This window comes from Athene noctua, chromosome 2 (assembly GCF_965140245.1).
Source record: "Athene noctua chromosome 2, bAthNoc1.hap1.1, whole genome shotgun sequence".
Lineage (NCBI taxonomy): Eukaryota > Metazoa > Chordata > Aves > Strigiformes > Strigidae > Athene > Athene noctua.
In genome coordinates, this window is record NC_134038.1 from 24,704,375 (window position 1) to 24,721,783 (window position 17,409).

The 17,409-nt window shown below is 34.6% G+C and overlaps 1 protein-coding gene across 2 annotated transcripts in view; it reads right to left on the reverse strand.

Annotated features, from left to right (window-relative positions):
- VPS13B (vacuolar protein sorting 13 homolog B) overlaps positions 1-17,409 on the reverse strand; it is a 482,028-nt gene that overhangs the window by 409,619 nt on the left and 55,000 nt on the right. For both annotated transcript variants that reach the window (XM_074898647.1, XM_074898646.1), the window contains exons 7-11: positions 15,594-15,768; positions 5,438-5,706; positions 2,715-2,810; positions 2,253-2,375; positions 135-272 (exon numbers count right to left, since the gene is read on the reverse strand). In XM_074898647.1, coding sequence (XP_074754748.1) covers positions 135-272; positions 2,253-2,375; positions 2,715-2,810; positions 5,438-5,706; positions 15,594-15,768 — 801 coding nt within the window. The remainder of the gene's footprint in view (positions 1-134; positions 273-2,252; positions 2,376-2,714; positions 2,811-5,437; positions 5,707-15,593; positions 15,769-17,409) is intronic.

Here is a 17,409-nt window from a genome sequence, read left to right on the forward strand (position 1 = left end):
TGAAAAGTAAGATTCAGTCAAACATGACAAACTAATGAAAATCAGTCCTCAGTAACGGTACACAGATCTAATTATTGGAAATCCATTAGAGAGTATTAGAAATACTTTTCCTAAGAAAAATGTAATTCTCCGACCTTATGACGAGCAGCATCCAATATAAATTCTGCACGAATACTATTATTTTCTGGACTTCTGTAATCAAAGAGTGAATTGGTAAGGTATGTCATCCCTTTTGCACTCAAATTTCCTCCACAATTAAAGAAGCAAGCCTCCTTCACGAAGTAGTAGAAAATAAGGCAGGGGAGGAAAAAAAAATACAGTCAAGTTAACAGAGCAGTTTCAATTCTGTCATAACTCATTAATGACATGGTAGCATCACTCAAGAGCCTATTTCTTACAAATGAATATTAGACAATTAAAATAAATTCATTCAAATAACACCGAATTTCTTGTCCACTCCCTCCATATTTTCAAATAAAAACTGCCTGAGCTAGTGAATATTATACAACCCATGATACAGAACATGTTAGTTTCCTTTTAACAGAAATAACCTCAGATCTTTGTTACTCCAAATTTTGCTCCCTCAACTATACACGATCTTGTCACTATGTATTCCATTTCTCTGACTGACAGATGCCTTTCAGACTTCATCTATCCTCTTCATGATAAGAAGTTATTTCAATGTGTGACGCACTTGCTACCTTATATCTCTTTTTCATTCATCTACATCTTTACATGTCTTCTCCACACCCGAAACCCTCTATCCTTTTAAATCAACACAACTTTTCCATCAAGGGCTATTCTTCAAAAAAAAAGTTACTTATACAAGGCTGATCTTTTTTCCAACCATTTTCCCAAACTCATACAAAATAGCTGGAACCTTTATGATAGACACAGTCGCAAATATAGCAGTACAGAAAGAAAACAGGTGAGGCACTACCAACATCAGCCCCATTCTCACAAAAGCAGAAATTTTCTGATAGTCACACCCTAGAGGGTGGCACAAAAATGGAAAAGAGTGAAAACTCAAGTGTCCTTTATCAACTAACCTACAGGAAACTCATTCACTCACCCACCCACCCAATCCAAAAATCACTTCTCTCATGATTTTACACCTCGCAGTCTCACAGTTGCTGCAGACAAGGCTGCTGTCCACGCTCACATCTCCAGATACGTATCCCTTGTATCTAACAAGGCCAGCAGAGCGTCTTTTACAGTTGGCTCATCCTTGCCTCCCCAGCCCATCTTTCTGGAAAAGCCTACGTCTATCCATTGCAGCAAAGCAGTCATGTAGTATGTCGCACCACACCTCCATAATCCCAACAATGTCATGCTTTGTATATGTGTAAGAATATCTAATTATTCGTGTTTGTTTTCTGTGCTGCACACACTTGTATACAAATGCTTGAGACAGATGCCAAACCATGCTGCTCTCACAGGGGAAGTATAAGAACCTGTAGCATCATACCCATCATAGTACAGTATATGATCATTTTCCAAATAGGAAGATACTTTACAGTCACTTTAGATTTACTTTCATATTCTTAATTTTTCCCCTTAAGATACTTTCTAAGACTTCACAGAGCACTAATGTCAAGTTAACAGGTCTGTTTATTTGTTGTTATTTAAGCATACATAACAGTTGCTGTTCTCCAGTACTTTAGGACACTATTCTATCTATAGTCCAACCAAAAAATCCTCATTATTGAATTTAGAATTTTATGCACCACTTCATTAAATAATTTAAGAGCAGTTCATATGGATACCTGATTTTGACTTAAGTAATTGAAGCTTAGCACCTATTTAAAATACAGAAATTAAACTGTTTTACTCCTTCACTTGATACTGCTCCCATCAACCTTATTGAAAAATGAAGCAAAACACTCATTTCAAATCTGAGCCACACTTCTATACAGCATTCCCATTTCTCCCTTTCCAATTTTCTCAATTTAAGTACTTTCAAAGGTTTTCAACTGTGTTTTGTTATACAAGATCAAAACATGCAGACATACATAATGATGGGGGATAGTGGAGTTGTCAAAAAAAAGCCTATTTTGCAGCTTCTCAGTCTTAGATATTTGTCTTTCCAACTGTAAGGAATAGACATTGAACTCTATATTCTAGTGACGTATTCAAAAAACTTAAATCACAATTGGTTACAGCAGCCTTCCCAATCCTTGCAATCAAATATTTTAATGAAGCATACCAGAATTGCTTATTCAGCACGTCAACTGATATTTCAATATACTCACTTCATCACTCCTATTCATGTTCTCTTCAAAGTCTTTAATCCCCATAATTCCTTTAAGGCACATAGCTTGGCAACCAACAAAACCTATTTGGCAATCAAAGAAAAGTTCACCTTTCATAAGGACCTAGTGAAGAAAAGAAAAGTGGTATTTTGAAGAATTCTACTCCATAAGACATAGAAAAGATGGAGAAAAGTGAACTGAAAGATGTTTAGCTTTATATATTTAGAGTTTTAATAAACAGCAATTTAATCAAACAGGGAACTTGGAAGGAAGGGATTACTTTAGTGTCTGATCACTACAACACTAGAAATTTAGAGAATTTCATATCCAATATACCAAACACATCCAATACAGCAACACATGAAAAAAATCAGTAATAAAATATTTTTTAAATATTGTATTGGTAACTATTTACTGCATTATTTATAATGAATCACAAAAACCCTGTCAATGGAAAATTACCTCAACTGTGGTTCCTTCTTGCTCCCAGCATATAACTTCTTTGGATTTTACTTTCTGAGGGCTGTAATAACTACTTTCAGCTTGCATTTCAGTGAGCTATGAAACAACGGGATAAACACCTTATATAAATTAATATTAGTATTAAACAGCAGTAGTGTCATTAATATACAGAACTGATGAAGACAAATTAAACTGTGGGCCAAAATTTATTAACAAGCAGGAAACAGGTGCAGTTAAACAGCTGTAACGCATTATCCATATTAGAAATTCTCATATGCAACTTTTGGCTGAAGTATGCCCCATAACAGAAAGTTTTAAATACACTACAGTATTTTTAGTTTGCTTATCTAAAGAGAAGCTATGTGAAAAGATGAAACAGATACACAGCTGCATTATTAACATAGTATCAAATGAGCTTATAAATGGCTGTAAAAATCCATAAATACATTATTGATTCTTCCCAGTAAATAATTAAATAGCATGATAATATTAAGGAAATATTTTGATTACAACCATACTCATTTTTGTTTCTTGTCATGGCAATTGAGAGAAACATGTGTTAACATTTCTTGCAAGATCTCAGCAAAAAAAATTTAAAGTGATAAAACACACACTCAGGTTAAAAGGCATATAACCTGCAGCTAAGAAAGAGTAACACAAAATAATGAGTGTGCTATGCTTTGCATTTAAAAAAATAAATTTATACACATCACCTTAAATAGTTCAAATTCTAATTTTTATATAAAAATATCCACAAGCTCTCATTATTTTCAAGAGTGGATACACATGGATGTTGTTTCAAATTAAAATTTTGTAATCCAAATGTCTGAGAAAATTGGATGGAAAAAAAAAATCACGGATCACTCTTCAGCTGTGTGCAATTATTGTAGAGGAAAAGCAATTAATTGATTAAAAGAACTCAGACATTACAAGAATAATTTTCACCACTATTAGAAAACTCTATATTTAATTTGGCATGATTTTTAGCTGGAATGATATCAACTGTTCAGAATGCTCATGCAGAAACTTGACCTTTTTTTTAACCAAAATATGAACCACAAATTAATTCCATACATTCTTTGCATGCAAGCAGAACAATGAATTCCATTTTCCTCCTAACTGTCACCATATTAGTATCATACATCACTTCACGTTCAAAATATATATAATACAGAATGTTACATTTTAAGTAGTTTTTATCAGTTCCTAATATAAAATGCATAAACTTGCCAATGAAATATTAGGAAAGCCCTATCTGGCAAATCACGTTCAATAAGGAAGTTCATATTATTTTTAATGAGTTTTCTCCCCTGAGGGAAGAACGTAAAAAATTACTACTGTATGAGAAGGCACAAACAAAAGAAAATGCTGAGCCATGGTAAATGACAAATTTTGTTCTTTTTCATTTTAAGTGATGTCCCAGGGACATAATTAAAGGAGGAAGAAAAGATTTTCCGTTATTTATTTTTAGCTTTTTTTGTTTTGTTTTTTGTTTTCTTTTAATGAAGGCTGAAGCAGATGGACACAAAAGAACATGACTGAATGTTTGCTGATGTCCTCAAATTTTGCAATCAAATTTGCCAGGAGACTGAAGGCATAAAACATTAAACTTTCCCACAGAATGCCTGCAGCTCCCAAAGTCACTTGTCTCAGCCTCTCTGACATTTGCTGAGCAGCTAAACACTCTGCTATGCCACCAAACAAAAATACCTAAGAGAAAGTAGCCATGAAGCCCCCTCAAAACACTCTCTTGTGCACAGATGACAAGTCAAATGGGCAGAAAAGGGAAAGGGCTGCTGATGCTATTGAGTGTATAATCAGGCACACTGACATTATATGCAGGTTATGAAAATACTGCAATTAATCTGAAAGGCTAAAAGTCATAAAAATCAACCATAGCTATTCTGCTGCTCACAGAAATACTATTGTTTCCTGTTCTGAAGAGTTCTGGCCTTGATTTAATGTACGTTTAATTATAAAACCTAGAGCCACTTTCTATTATAGTTATGTACGTAGAATTGCTTATATATAGTTTGGCACATGTTAAAAGCTTTTTGCTAATTCAGAACCTTAATTTTTTATTTCTGTCAGCACATCTCAATATCTTAGTCAGACTGTACATATTCCCTTCCGCAGCCTTACAGAAGGAATAGAGAAGCCCAGCAACTACTCTGCGATTTGCTTACAGAAAATACTCAAATCTTTCTCTACATACATAATGTATAACTCAGAGTGTATGTGCAATTTACCCTTTGTTTCTTCAATTCCAACCAATGGAAAATAATTTCAACATTATCAATTTAAATTCATATTTGTATATATACTTTCTTTTAAAAAAATCACTCCTTCCATTCACAAGCTATATGAAAGCTAACACTCTTTTATAAAGATATTTATACAAACAAATTAGATGGATAGAATACCTCAATAAACATTCATAAAAAGCCTTTTAACTTTTTCTCCCATCAAAAAATATTAATCTAATAAAGTGGTTCTCTCTAAGATAAAACTGTTCACACTCAAATTCTAGCTCAATTGGCAAAAATACCTCACATCGCATTTAACAATACATTACGATGTGAGAACTTTCAACATTCATATTTTTTGTTACTCATTACTATGAATATCTTCAATCAAGTGGTATACAAGCCCTCAGATAAGCTTTATGCACTTTCTCAACAAGCCAAATAAATGCTCTATGAAATGCTATAAGAAATACTTACCTTAAAAGTCACTGTTGCCTTTGTACAGTAAAACCCAATTGAAATAATAGGATCCTTGAGGGATTGAGATTTCTGCTGATGTAGCATGGTTCCATCATCAATTCCACTAGAATCATTCTCTTCATCATCATAGCTCACTATAGCAGGAACAAAAGACCAGGCCCAAGAAACCCATCCTTGCTGCTGGTCATCATCTTGATGTAGATAAGGATCTTGATTAGTATACTGTGTAGGATATTGCATTACCGAGCTTGTCTCATCTTCTGTGCCTTTTAAAACAAAAAGTCAAGTCAATTTCAAATCAACCATGCTTGAAAATTAATTCACTCAAAATTACAGTATGTGAAATTTATCTAGGACGGTAATCCACATAGCATTCACTGATATTTGGTTTATAACAATAGAAAATATGTGGAAATTTTAAATTTCTGAATATATTTCCAAATACTTGCTTGAATCATTAACATTTCCCTCAAAAAAAAAAGTTAAGGTTCTTTGCAATAGTTTTATTGTACATTTGTAGTGAGACCAGAATTTGTCACCTACATCATATGCTTTCAAGACTTCTTCCATTAAAGCCCTTCTGAAGTTGCAAATTAAACCCTACTAAATAACAATATATTACAATCTTGTAGTTTTCAGTTCTCAAATGAAATAAAAAAGGACTTCAGTTGTAAAAGCCAAAATAAGAAAAATGAAAACACAGCACAGATCCAGAAATTAAGGTTGAAAACCTCCCTTATTTAGAAGTCAGTTTTTCAAGTACTCAAAGATACAGGTTTATCTGCACTCAAAAAAAGCTGGTATGCCACCTGTGAGTCAAAAAACCAAATGTTGGTCTTCTGTGAAAAAAATATTAGAGATAGCATACAGAACAAAACAAGGACTTCCCAAAAGACACAAGTCTAAGATTCAGGATCCAAATGGGTAACAGTGTGCATGTAAAAAGAGCACAATTAGCTTAGCCCATAGGGCTTTATCACCACTCTTATGGGACTCCCGAGGGGTATTACCTACTTCAGAATTACGGGAGGTAGTACAGGATGCAGTACGGTTCCCACAGGGGAACAATACTGAATATATTATTTAACTGAGAACAGAAATAGGCATATTCCATTTCCATTTATTATTTTTAAAAATTTGGAGATCCCATTCTTAGAAGTTTCAGATTTTAGTCCTTAGTCTAATTAGTCTTTAGTCTTTTAGTCTAATTTTTTTATACACTTGCACAATGGGAGAAAGCATAAGGCAAAGCACTCATGAGAATTCCCTACTCATGCTTAGAGGTGAGGACACCTCCTCCCACAAGGGCAATGCAAGCTTCCTTCCTACTGTCTTCAAAAAAATGTCAGAGATCAGATTTCAATCCAAATGTAAAACGCAGGAAATACAGAAGAGATGCACATAAAGTTGTGGAAATGGAGGCAGAACTGCCTGGAAAGAGGCAGAACTGTCAGATATAGAAGGAAAAAGAATTGATACGGAGCATGACCACTCAAGTAGTTTAGCTAAACTGTTGTTGGCAAGCACAGAAGAAATGGTGGAAGGTCTGCCAAAAGAGAATAAAATGTGGAGATGTAACACCTGGGTCATGCATAACATTTGGTCTACATAGCCATAAAACTGAGCTACCATTTAGCATACCTCTTGCTAAAGTATGCATACACACAGAAACAACAGTGAAAGATGCCAAATAATAGTTTGGTTTATAACATATTTAAATATTTTGGAAGCTATTAAAGTGAGACAGAAGAACAGCTAGACTAAAATGGCAATATCTATAAACTATGAGACAGAAAACTAAAGAGGAAGATACACCTATCTTCTATCACTAATATAAAACTACTACAATCATTAAGTAATCAACAGTTAATCTTTGAAACCAATGCACATCAGCCTAGTAAGCAACCTACAACATCCTCTAAACACTTCAAAGCACAAATACAATGTAAACTCCTTTAATGCATGAAGGTGAGTACATACTTTGTAAACACAAAGTCTCTTTGGTTTAACTAATTACGCTAACCACTGCATCAACTACAAACATATAGGACAGTGAAACATAACGATGAAACCCCTATGTTTTACATACAGTAAATTTGTTACAGAACAAAATGCTCCTACTCATCAGGTTTCTAAATCCATTCTTGCCAGCCACCCATAGCAAGATCACACTGGAACAATCTTGCTTCATGGTGTAGGGCAGTGATTCCAAATTAAGAAATAACATTTTATAGAAATTACAAGATTGCAGTGTCACTACATCTCACTGTTTCCATGTTCAAATGAAGCTTGATCTTCCAAAATTCACTATCCTTTCTTTTAAAGTATTTGAGATTCTTATCTGTAAGAGTCTGGAAATGAGTATCTCTCACCATAAGTCTGGAACCAACCCAGTAGAAAATTACTCTCTATTTTTCTGCCTGTATCAGTTTTCAGCCAGGTAAGGCTGACCCAGCTTAGCTTGTGACTTCATAAATACAAGTGCTGGCACTAGGGGAAGGAGGGAATGCATCACCATACCTGCTGGCAATAGCATAAACTTTCATCTGGTTGAATCAACCATGAAACTGTATAAACAAAACTCAGTAAGTACTTCAGGGACAGAACTTTAAATGTTCATTCTTATATCGCTAAATAAAAAATTTATATATTGAAATTAATTTCCTCATCCATATTTTACCCACTCCACTATAAGCTAAAGAAGCTACTGCAAACTCACAGCTAAGACGACATTATAGTTGATGATGAATACAAAACTTATGGAATAAATCAATAAATCATGTTAAAAAAAAAAAAGATAAATTTGCAAGGAGCAAGTTATCTGGCTGATAGTAACCGTTTTGGTGCTGACGTTGAGAATGCAATAGCCCTTAAATTTGTCCTTACAGCATAAACTGTCCTTGGAGAATCTCAAATGTAATAACACACATGCTTTCAGAGCAATAAATATTTTCTGTATGGCTTTCTTCTGCATGTACTTATCGTATTAGTAATGCACAGAAATGACTAACATACAGAAAAAAAACAAGTTCAATGTTTGTAAAAGTTCCCCCCAATAGGTTTATACTATTCAGTGGCTGTGTTGCCAAACTCGATTTTATTTGAAAGATGATGTTTGTTTTGGATCTATACCACAGAAAGAAAATAAATTGACTGCCACAAGATAACTCATAATATTTACTGTACTAGTAGCTTACATTTTTTAATGTTTAACTAGTTTTACTTCACAGTGCATTTTAAAAAATAGTGGCTTGTGTTCTATTAAACATGCATTACATTAGCACGGTAGTATCAATGAAGAAGATCACACATAACTGGAAGTTATACCAACATGAGCAGAAACTAAAATCCTGTGTACCAAACTCTAGTCTGAAAGGTATTCCTCATGTCCTTTTACAAAAAAATGTACCCACAACATTTCCTAGTTGAAAATCTGCCATATTTGTAGCATGAAATATTACAACTCACGTGACTCACTTTTACATATTTAAGACGTATCACACCTTTTTTATACAAGACAATCCACTACAATGATCATAAAGAATGATGCCATAACAAATCTGAAGTGCTGAAATAACACCAATAATTATACTGGTAGTGCTCTCCAATACTTGGCGTTGTTAATCAATTATTTTAAAATTCCAATTACTTAAAAAATATCCCAACCCCAAGAAAATTAGGAGCAAATATATGAGGTATAAAGGTTAAAGGTGAACTACAAAACAACTGGCAGTGATTTTAAAACACCAGAACCAGGACAAAAGCTATAGTTTAATGGACAAGGAGGATAATGTGAAATATCACAACAAAATGGCAGGTACCTCTGGGTTGAGGCACAAATCACAGGACAGTTAACCTCAAAGTGATATGTAAACACACAAACCCAATAGGAAGAGGAAGGTGGTAGATGTCTATGTCTATCTGACTATGCCAATACAAAAGTGTTTTTGTTTCATATCCCACATACAAGTTCAGGCAGATGAATTGGAAATACACTTTGCTCACCAGAAGCCTGAAAAAACTGCTTGCATCTTGCCATCTACATTAATGTACTTTTAAAAGATCAGCAGCAGAAAAACTGTCCTGATATTTAAGCTTTTATGTTATAAGTAAAAACAAAACGTCAACCTGTGACTCAGGCATTCCAAAGGTTTAACCTGATTTTTTTGAGGTCTCTACTTAAGGAGTACTAATGTTTTTCAAGAAAAAAGAAAATGGCAAGACAACATAAAGTAGATGTTTAAAAGGTATTTGTAAAAATCTAGTTCTCCACAAAAAGGTTATAGTTCCTAAAAAAAAATATAATATAAACAAATTTTATCTCCCCAATTTAGGAACTTTCAATTTGGGAAGTTCTCCATTTTTTTAATTTGCTACTCATTTTAACTACTGCTCACTTAATGGATGTTAACACATGTAAGCGATTCTATGTGCCTGAACATGTACTCAAATTAATGAAATCTGGCCATCTCCATACAAATGAGCTTGGTATCCATCCTCAGCATACAGGAACTCAGCAACCAGTTACAATGCACTATTACAGATACCTACAATAAAGTTACTCACTGTCACGCTAGCTGTTAGCCGGCTGCACAATGCACCTACCCCACAAGCCCCATTCCGCAAGTGTCTGTCTCCACTGCACCTTTACAGTCTCTTGAAATATGAATTACAAGTATATCTACTGTTCCTTGGGAGGATACCAAAGCATATAGGCAAGGAAGAAGCTCGAATAATGGAGCTAGATGACTGTAGGGAAAAAAAAAGACTGTGGGGTTTACTGCATAGGTCATTTACTTCAGAAAACATGAAGGGCTGAAACAGTATTATGTACCCCGGTACAAAGATCCCATGTATATCTCCATCTCTTTAACCCTCAAGAAAAAACACACAAAAAGTGCAGGGACAAGAAAAATACACAGGCAAGTGTAATTTGGCAGACACAGCCTTTTATCCCGACATCATTTCAGTCAAACTGGGGATAATTTTCTCCACTGTTAAGGAGTAATTCTCCTCTACCCAAAGTCTTTTAACACAGTGCACAGCTGCTTTTCCTCAGTCAAATATGGATAAATAAATCTATTTCAGGTTTCCCATTTTTATCCTAATAGAACACTGCAGAGTCAATTCCTTCTCCAACAACTAATGCTCACCTAGAATTTCTTGCTGTCACAAATTATTTGCATCTGGTTTTCTCAGTCATCTCAAATCTCATATTCAGCCCCAAGCTGGCAATATATTAAACTCATTCTCTTGATCTGCTTTTTGTCCCACTGGTATCCCAAAAAATTCCCCATGCTACTGTTTCTTACCACCAAGTTTTCAATAAGGAACACTTCAGCCCATTAAAATTTGAGTTTTATAGGATCTATACAACATTTTATTCTGTTTAGTGTTGTAAAAGTCTTAACTACTCACATCCACAAAAGCCTTCTTTATTTTCATTTAGGTTTTGAGAGTAAAGATCACGACAGGTTCAGTGTGCTTTACAAATATTAGAAAATTTCAAAATATTCCTCTTGGATGGAAAGGTACTGTTATTATTGCCGTTTTACACCTGGGAAACATGCTTCGTATGTTAGAATCACATCTGCCACAGATTTCATTTCATGAAAGAAAACAAAAAAACTTTCATAATGCAGAATCTGAAGGCAATCAGAGGAGGCAGAACCAGGAATTGTTAAAATCACTCTCAGAAGCTCAGTAACTCATACTGCTCATGATTCCACCTTCTCACATCTGTCCCAAGCTTCTCACTCAGCATCTCCTAACATCATTAAGACCCATCTTAGCTGTCTGCATGCCTACCCTGCACCCCTCCCTCAGCCATGCAACTTTTCTAGTCCACCGTTCATGTTTCTTCACCCAGTGACTGCTAGTCTTCCTCTGCCTGTGCCTTTTCTGTTCTTCAAACATCTCACATCATTCTTTTCTTAATCAGATCTAGTATTTCAGCCTTAGATCTTCAACCTCAGCAACTCCATGCAAGTGAATTCCACCTCTCCCTTGCATCTTGGCTTCTTGTCCCCTTTCATGTCTAAACTATTTTCATTTCTAGTTACATTAGACATTTTTTTCCACCACAAACGAAAAGCTTACTCTCAAATCCCAGCCCACCAAAACTACAACTGTTGGTTCTGCCATAGGCTTTTGTCCAAACCCTTTTGTATCTCTCTGAAGCATTTCCTCCTTCACATTAGCCGTACAGTCAGACATCCAAGCCCACAGTTCAGGCAGCCCTCAACCCCTCAGAAGCAAAAGCCCTGTCCAGCCCTGAGCAGGAGCATCGTCCAGTATGGAGGCAGTACCAAGGCAATTTACATACTAAAGTGAGTTTCTGACCTGTAGTTTTACCTGTGTTTTTTCAGTGCTTTCAGTTTAACAGAATTTGAGCAGACTTTACTCAGGCAGCAAAACATATGTTCATAACACAGGTTACCCAGCTGTCTTGATCTTATGTTTGGGTATACGAGAACAAACTGCTGCTGGAATATTCTTAGACATGGATAGGTAACAGACTTTATTATGTCAACAACAACATAATGAAAATAAATTCCACCCAAAAGACTAAGAATTAGTGATAACTAAACCCTGTAAATTCTTTAAACTGAAAGAGTAGGGACAGCTTACTAAAATACTGGGTTAAACTGTTAAATGAATCTTCAGAACCCTTTCAAAGAGTTATAAAAATATAATCTATAAAGGAGGTCTGTACTTTATTAAACTGCACAGAATTTAGGCACAATTCCAGTGGAATTAGTCTTGGATTTCATGAAGTGTTACTCCTGGAAAAAAAAATGTGGCTAATATAGCTCAGCAGATAACACATATCATTTATTATTGTACTTGATTACATTTTTTTTTCTGAAAATAGTAGCACATTCAGAGTTTCCTCAGAAAAGTTCAAATCTGTGGCTGGAAATTTGGATGACAAATGCACCATGAAATTTTAAGTGGGGTTTTTTTCCTTCTCAGACACAGATATAATATGAAGTCAGAAGAAAAAAAAAGTAAACTCTCAAACTGATGGTATGGGTAACCTGGTTAATGTCAATTTGGCACTCCAGCTTAACTTCACTGAACGAGAGGAAAATAATCATTATATATTTAAAAGTTTTATTTATGTGTGTGTACGTGCATGTGCACACTGTGCACATATGCCTACATATATACTGAACTCTATGAAGCATAAATGTTATGAGGGAAGACAGCTGGTAACCGTTTTAGCCTGTATGTGGCAAAATATTTTGCAGTGAAGACAGAAGTGGACTTCTAGAACTGCTTCTACAGCTCTGGCTTGGCAACCCAACAATTGCCATCTGTTTTGTGTTCTGAAGGGGATAGTTCTGTCAAATAGATATGATCATATAATTAAGTAGCATGACAATGTTTGAGCACAGAGTAGTTGAACAAAAATTGCATAGGAAATTACACATTTCCTCCTTAGTAGTTCTTGACATTGCAACCTTAGTCTAATTTCTGACCCTTCTGACAACCCTTGTTGTGTACATCAGTGTGGTTACATGTTATTTCATTTTTAGATGGCTATTTCATGAAAAACTAGGAAGTCACATTCACAGTTGTTCAAAAAAAGAATGCAAATGAGATTTACAGACAGCAACTGCAATTCAACCTTCCTGAGGACGTACATTAAAAATAAGGAAAACAAGAGATGCATCGGCAAAGATTATAGTCATATTTGGACATAATCTCAAATTCCATTCCAGATGCAAAAAAGACCAAGTACTTGTAGGCAGATGCCTTTTGTTTTACCCTTAATCTTCGCTTGAACTGTATTTCTGTTTCACCATCCATCTCACACACTAACCAAGAGCAGCCAAACAAAATCCACATACCTCTCCTATCCAACTTCCATCCTCCTTCACAGTTACAGCTGTTGACCCCAGTCTTCTCATTACCCAGCTAATCTTTGTCTCCAATCCTTAGATATTTTCATCTGAAACTCACTGCTTACCAGTCCCAGCTGTTCCCATACCGACTCATATGATTTGTCTACTCTTTCAATGTCTTTCCTACATTCAAATAGTCCTACTTGCCTTAGTAGCTCCACTAATCCAGCTACAAAGTTCAAGCAACTCTAAATACATCATAATTCTCTATGGCATGAAAATTTGACCAAACTTGGGTGAACTTTGACGTGAACAAAGAAAAATATTCATGGTACAAAGACAACCTTCTGTCTGAAACCAAGGGTAATGCAACTCTCCACAGAAAAATCATTAAGTGTGCATTTTAAGAACTCACTGCATCTAACCCAAAGCTTTAATTGTACTGTTTGAAGGGGAAATGGTGAAGAACTCTTCTAAAAGCGGTATGCTTTTTAAGTCTCAGGAGAAAAGTAAGTTAATATTTTCATAATATTAAGTACTTCTAATCATAGGTCTTGTGTAACAAACTCCACGCTTCTTGTAAGACAAGTAGTTTCTAGTGAAGAAAACTATCTGAGCTTTAGAGAATATACAAGAGAACTGTTTACAGATATCTTATTCATTTGCTCAGTTCCACATAGCAGGAGCATGACAGAGAATTCTACATCTGGTATGACAGTGAAACGGCTATCTGTGCCAACCAACACTGAAGGCTATATTTTGGCAAAAATATTTCCACTTCTGTCATTTTTCCAACAATGTATTTACTTCTCTGAAACCAGAGAAGAGAGCAACACAGGATTAAAAAAAACAAAAAACCTTATGTAAAATAAGATTGTCTATTTCTTAAATAGAATTTATTAATTTAATAGTTTACACAAAGTTTCAAACTATTGTAACAGTATAAAGATAAACAGAGCTTAAGAGTGCTGCATCACCTTCACATATAATTCCAAGAATTTTCTAGAAGTTATCATGCTCTCAGCTGTGTGGTAAATATCTCTTCCTACTTCCCCAATTCCAAATTCAACCTTGGAAAGAGATCCAAAACTTATGTCCTGAGGAGATTAAAACTAAAACACAAAATCTCTAAATAATTTCCCTGTTTTGACAAGTAAATCAACTTCTGCTCTACAAAAGCATGAAAACAAGAAAATTCAGAATTTTGAATAACGGTTCATCCTCCCTCTTCTACTTAGGGCCTGATACATTACAAATACCTCAGATTCAAGTTTGGATGTTCAAGTTCATTACATTCCTGATTAATTACTAATGACAATAGTATGATGTAAGTCAATATGACTGCTTGACTCTTCAATGTTATGTTTATATTTCACAAAAACTTTTGTTTATTCAGTTCTATAAGTTCTAGTATCTACTTAGAAATTTTATTTCCGTTTTAATATAAACTAAGCACCTATATATGCCTTTCTGACGTTGCTGCAAATTCCTAACAACTGACCTAACAAAACCTCAACATTCAAATCTATGTCCTGATATAACTGGAAAAAAATAAAAATACAGTAGCAAAGTTAGTAGCTTCTAGCAAAGTCACATAAAATTGAGGCTGGAGTGAAAGGTTCACAGTTTAAAATGTAGCACTGTTGTAACCCTAGCAATATTTGGGAAACAGCAGATGGGAAGCTATCACATAAAGGTAAAGATAATTCACCCCTCATCAGTGCAATGGTCCTCAAAAAGATTATGTCACAGTAAGTTACTGTGAAAGATCATGTAGAAAAGGGAATGCATATTATATGAAAATAAAAAGCAGAGGAGTCTACACAATGTACAAGGACAGAACTACTGAAAAGATAGTGCAAAGTAATACTTTGCTGTTTAGAACAAATGCTGATACACCTATTCTCAGGAACATGTTTCAAAGAAAAATGGAAAACCACATCACTTCAAAACTGGCAGCAGCCACATCTGAGAAAAGCTAAAGTTGCCTAAGGACAGGTACCTTGTTGTACAATATAGTGACAGATAAATCCGAAGTACCCTACTGTGTCACAACTCCTAAAATAGTCTTTTTATCTAAAGTTTAACCTCAGTTTAGTCAGGATCATCAGAATACTTTTCAGAACATAACATGAAAAAGATGTTGGAGCACTGCATACCTACCCAACACAATGAACTGCCTCTAACAAACTGCAGACTGCCAATACACTTTGCAATGACTAGACCTGGCCATTTATATTTGTAAAAAGCAAAGAAATTAGTGTTTTTAACATTTCCTTTTAAAAAGTAGAAATTGTATTTACCTGTGATATTTCCCAACATATCTTTAGTGTGGCAAACCAAATCTTCGCTTTCCCCATCTTTGAAGTTGCCTATTTCTCCATAATAAAGAGCAATCCCAAGTTGCATTATACGTATAAACATAGGAAGCTGCTGATCAGAGATTGAAAGTTTCAAACTTTCAACTAATGTGTGAATCTATAACATGAAAGAGAACAAAAGCAAGTAACAATAAAGCTCTGTCATACTAAAGCCAACTTTTACACCATACTTCTCCATATTAATTTTGTATATGCATTCTAATTTCTAAAACCAAAACCTGCACTTTAACACAAGGCATACACTTGTGTGTGCCTTGCGTTGTATTGCAGCTTATACTCTTGGAGTTCCTACACATACTCTTTGGATTGCTACATGAGATCTTCAGGTTGAAAAGTCAAATGTAATATATTTTGCATATAAATATATATACACACAAATATTTTATTATTTTACAATTGTTGCTGAAGAAACTTTTAAAACATAAATCCATAAATGCATCTGATTAAACTTTTTTTTCATTATACATAAAAATCTCTGCATGCTAAAGAAAATCTCTCTATATAGGATTTAATATACAAGATGCTTTATTCTGATTCCTTCCTACACCCAACATTGCTGCAAGTGGACAAGTACAGGGGGACAAAAAGGATTCCTTCCACCTGAAGTGGAAACTGGCTTCCCTAGATATTCCAGTTCAAACATACAATTAAGCAGGTTTTTTTAAATGAAAACAAGCTTTGCAAAGACTAATGACTAGGATTAAAATTTTCCTCCTTTAAATATTTTAGCTATTTTATGCAATACTTCAGAATATTTTTATGAGTAAGTGATCACGCTATAAAGACAAAAACAGACTTTATAAGATATCTATCTTTAATTAAAATAAGAGCTGCATAAAATAAAATTATTGTAATAAAATTACTGTCTGTAACATCAGACCTATTTCTAGCTCAAGGTCCAGTTTCTAAAACTTGTTGGTAAAATTAGTGGAGAGGGAAAGTAACTAAGCATCAAGGTTGGCTTTAATGCAACTGAATTCAAGAAACATGAAAAATTACTTTGTACTGCACATCCATGGTACAGGTAAAAATACAGTAGTAAAAGAAATATTTCTATAAAAATATGCTAATATACTAATAAGACTTCACAACTAAATTTATGAGACTAAATTAATAAAGCCTTAGTCATACAGAATGAGTGACAACATAGTATCAGACAATTATACAGACTAAATATTTTAGGTATCAGAATTCTGCTATTACTTAAAATTCCCTGAAAGATAACAGCATGTAAAATCCTAAAACACATTTTGGAAATTAAAAATTAATCCTTCAGTACCAGTTTTCCAAGGCCAATTGATTAAAAGTTGTCAATAATATCTTTTCTGTGCAGATGAACAGCAGGAAAGATAGGAAGCGAATAACTATCTTAAGATTTGGAAGAAAAAATATTATTTTGCTAGAAGCCTTTTTAAAAGTCACACAAGGTGCATATGTCATGGTGGATGACAGGAACACTAGATAACACTCCAGGCAATGAACATAATTATACAGTGTCTTAATTGAAACTGTATTACACTCCTGGACTTTTTGTATGGTACTACCCTCCCATCATGATCCTGCTCTTAACAGTGCCAGTGGAACTCATCTGCTCCTCAGTAAATTGACTCGTGCCACTAAAACCAGCAGAAAATTATTTATTTCTTCATGTTCAGTTAGCTTTCTGTCAACATAGTGAGTGACTTTGATGACTGACAAGTCAGACAAATGTCAGTGCTGCTGCAAATAGGGGGAGGCA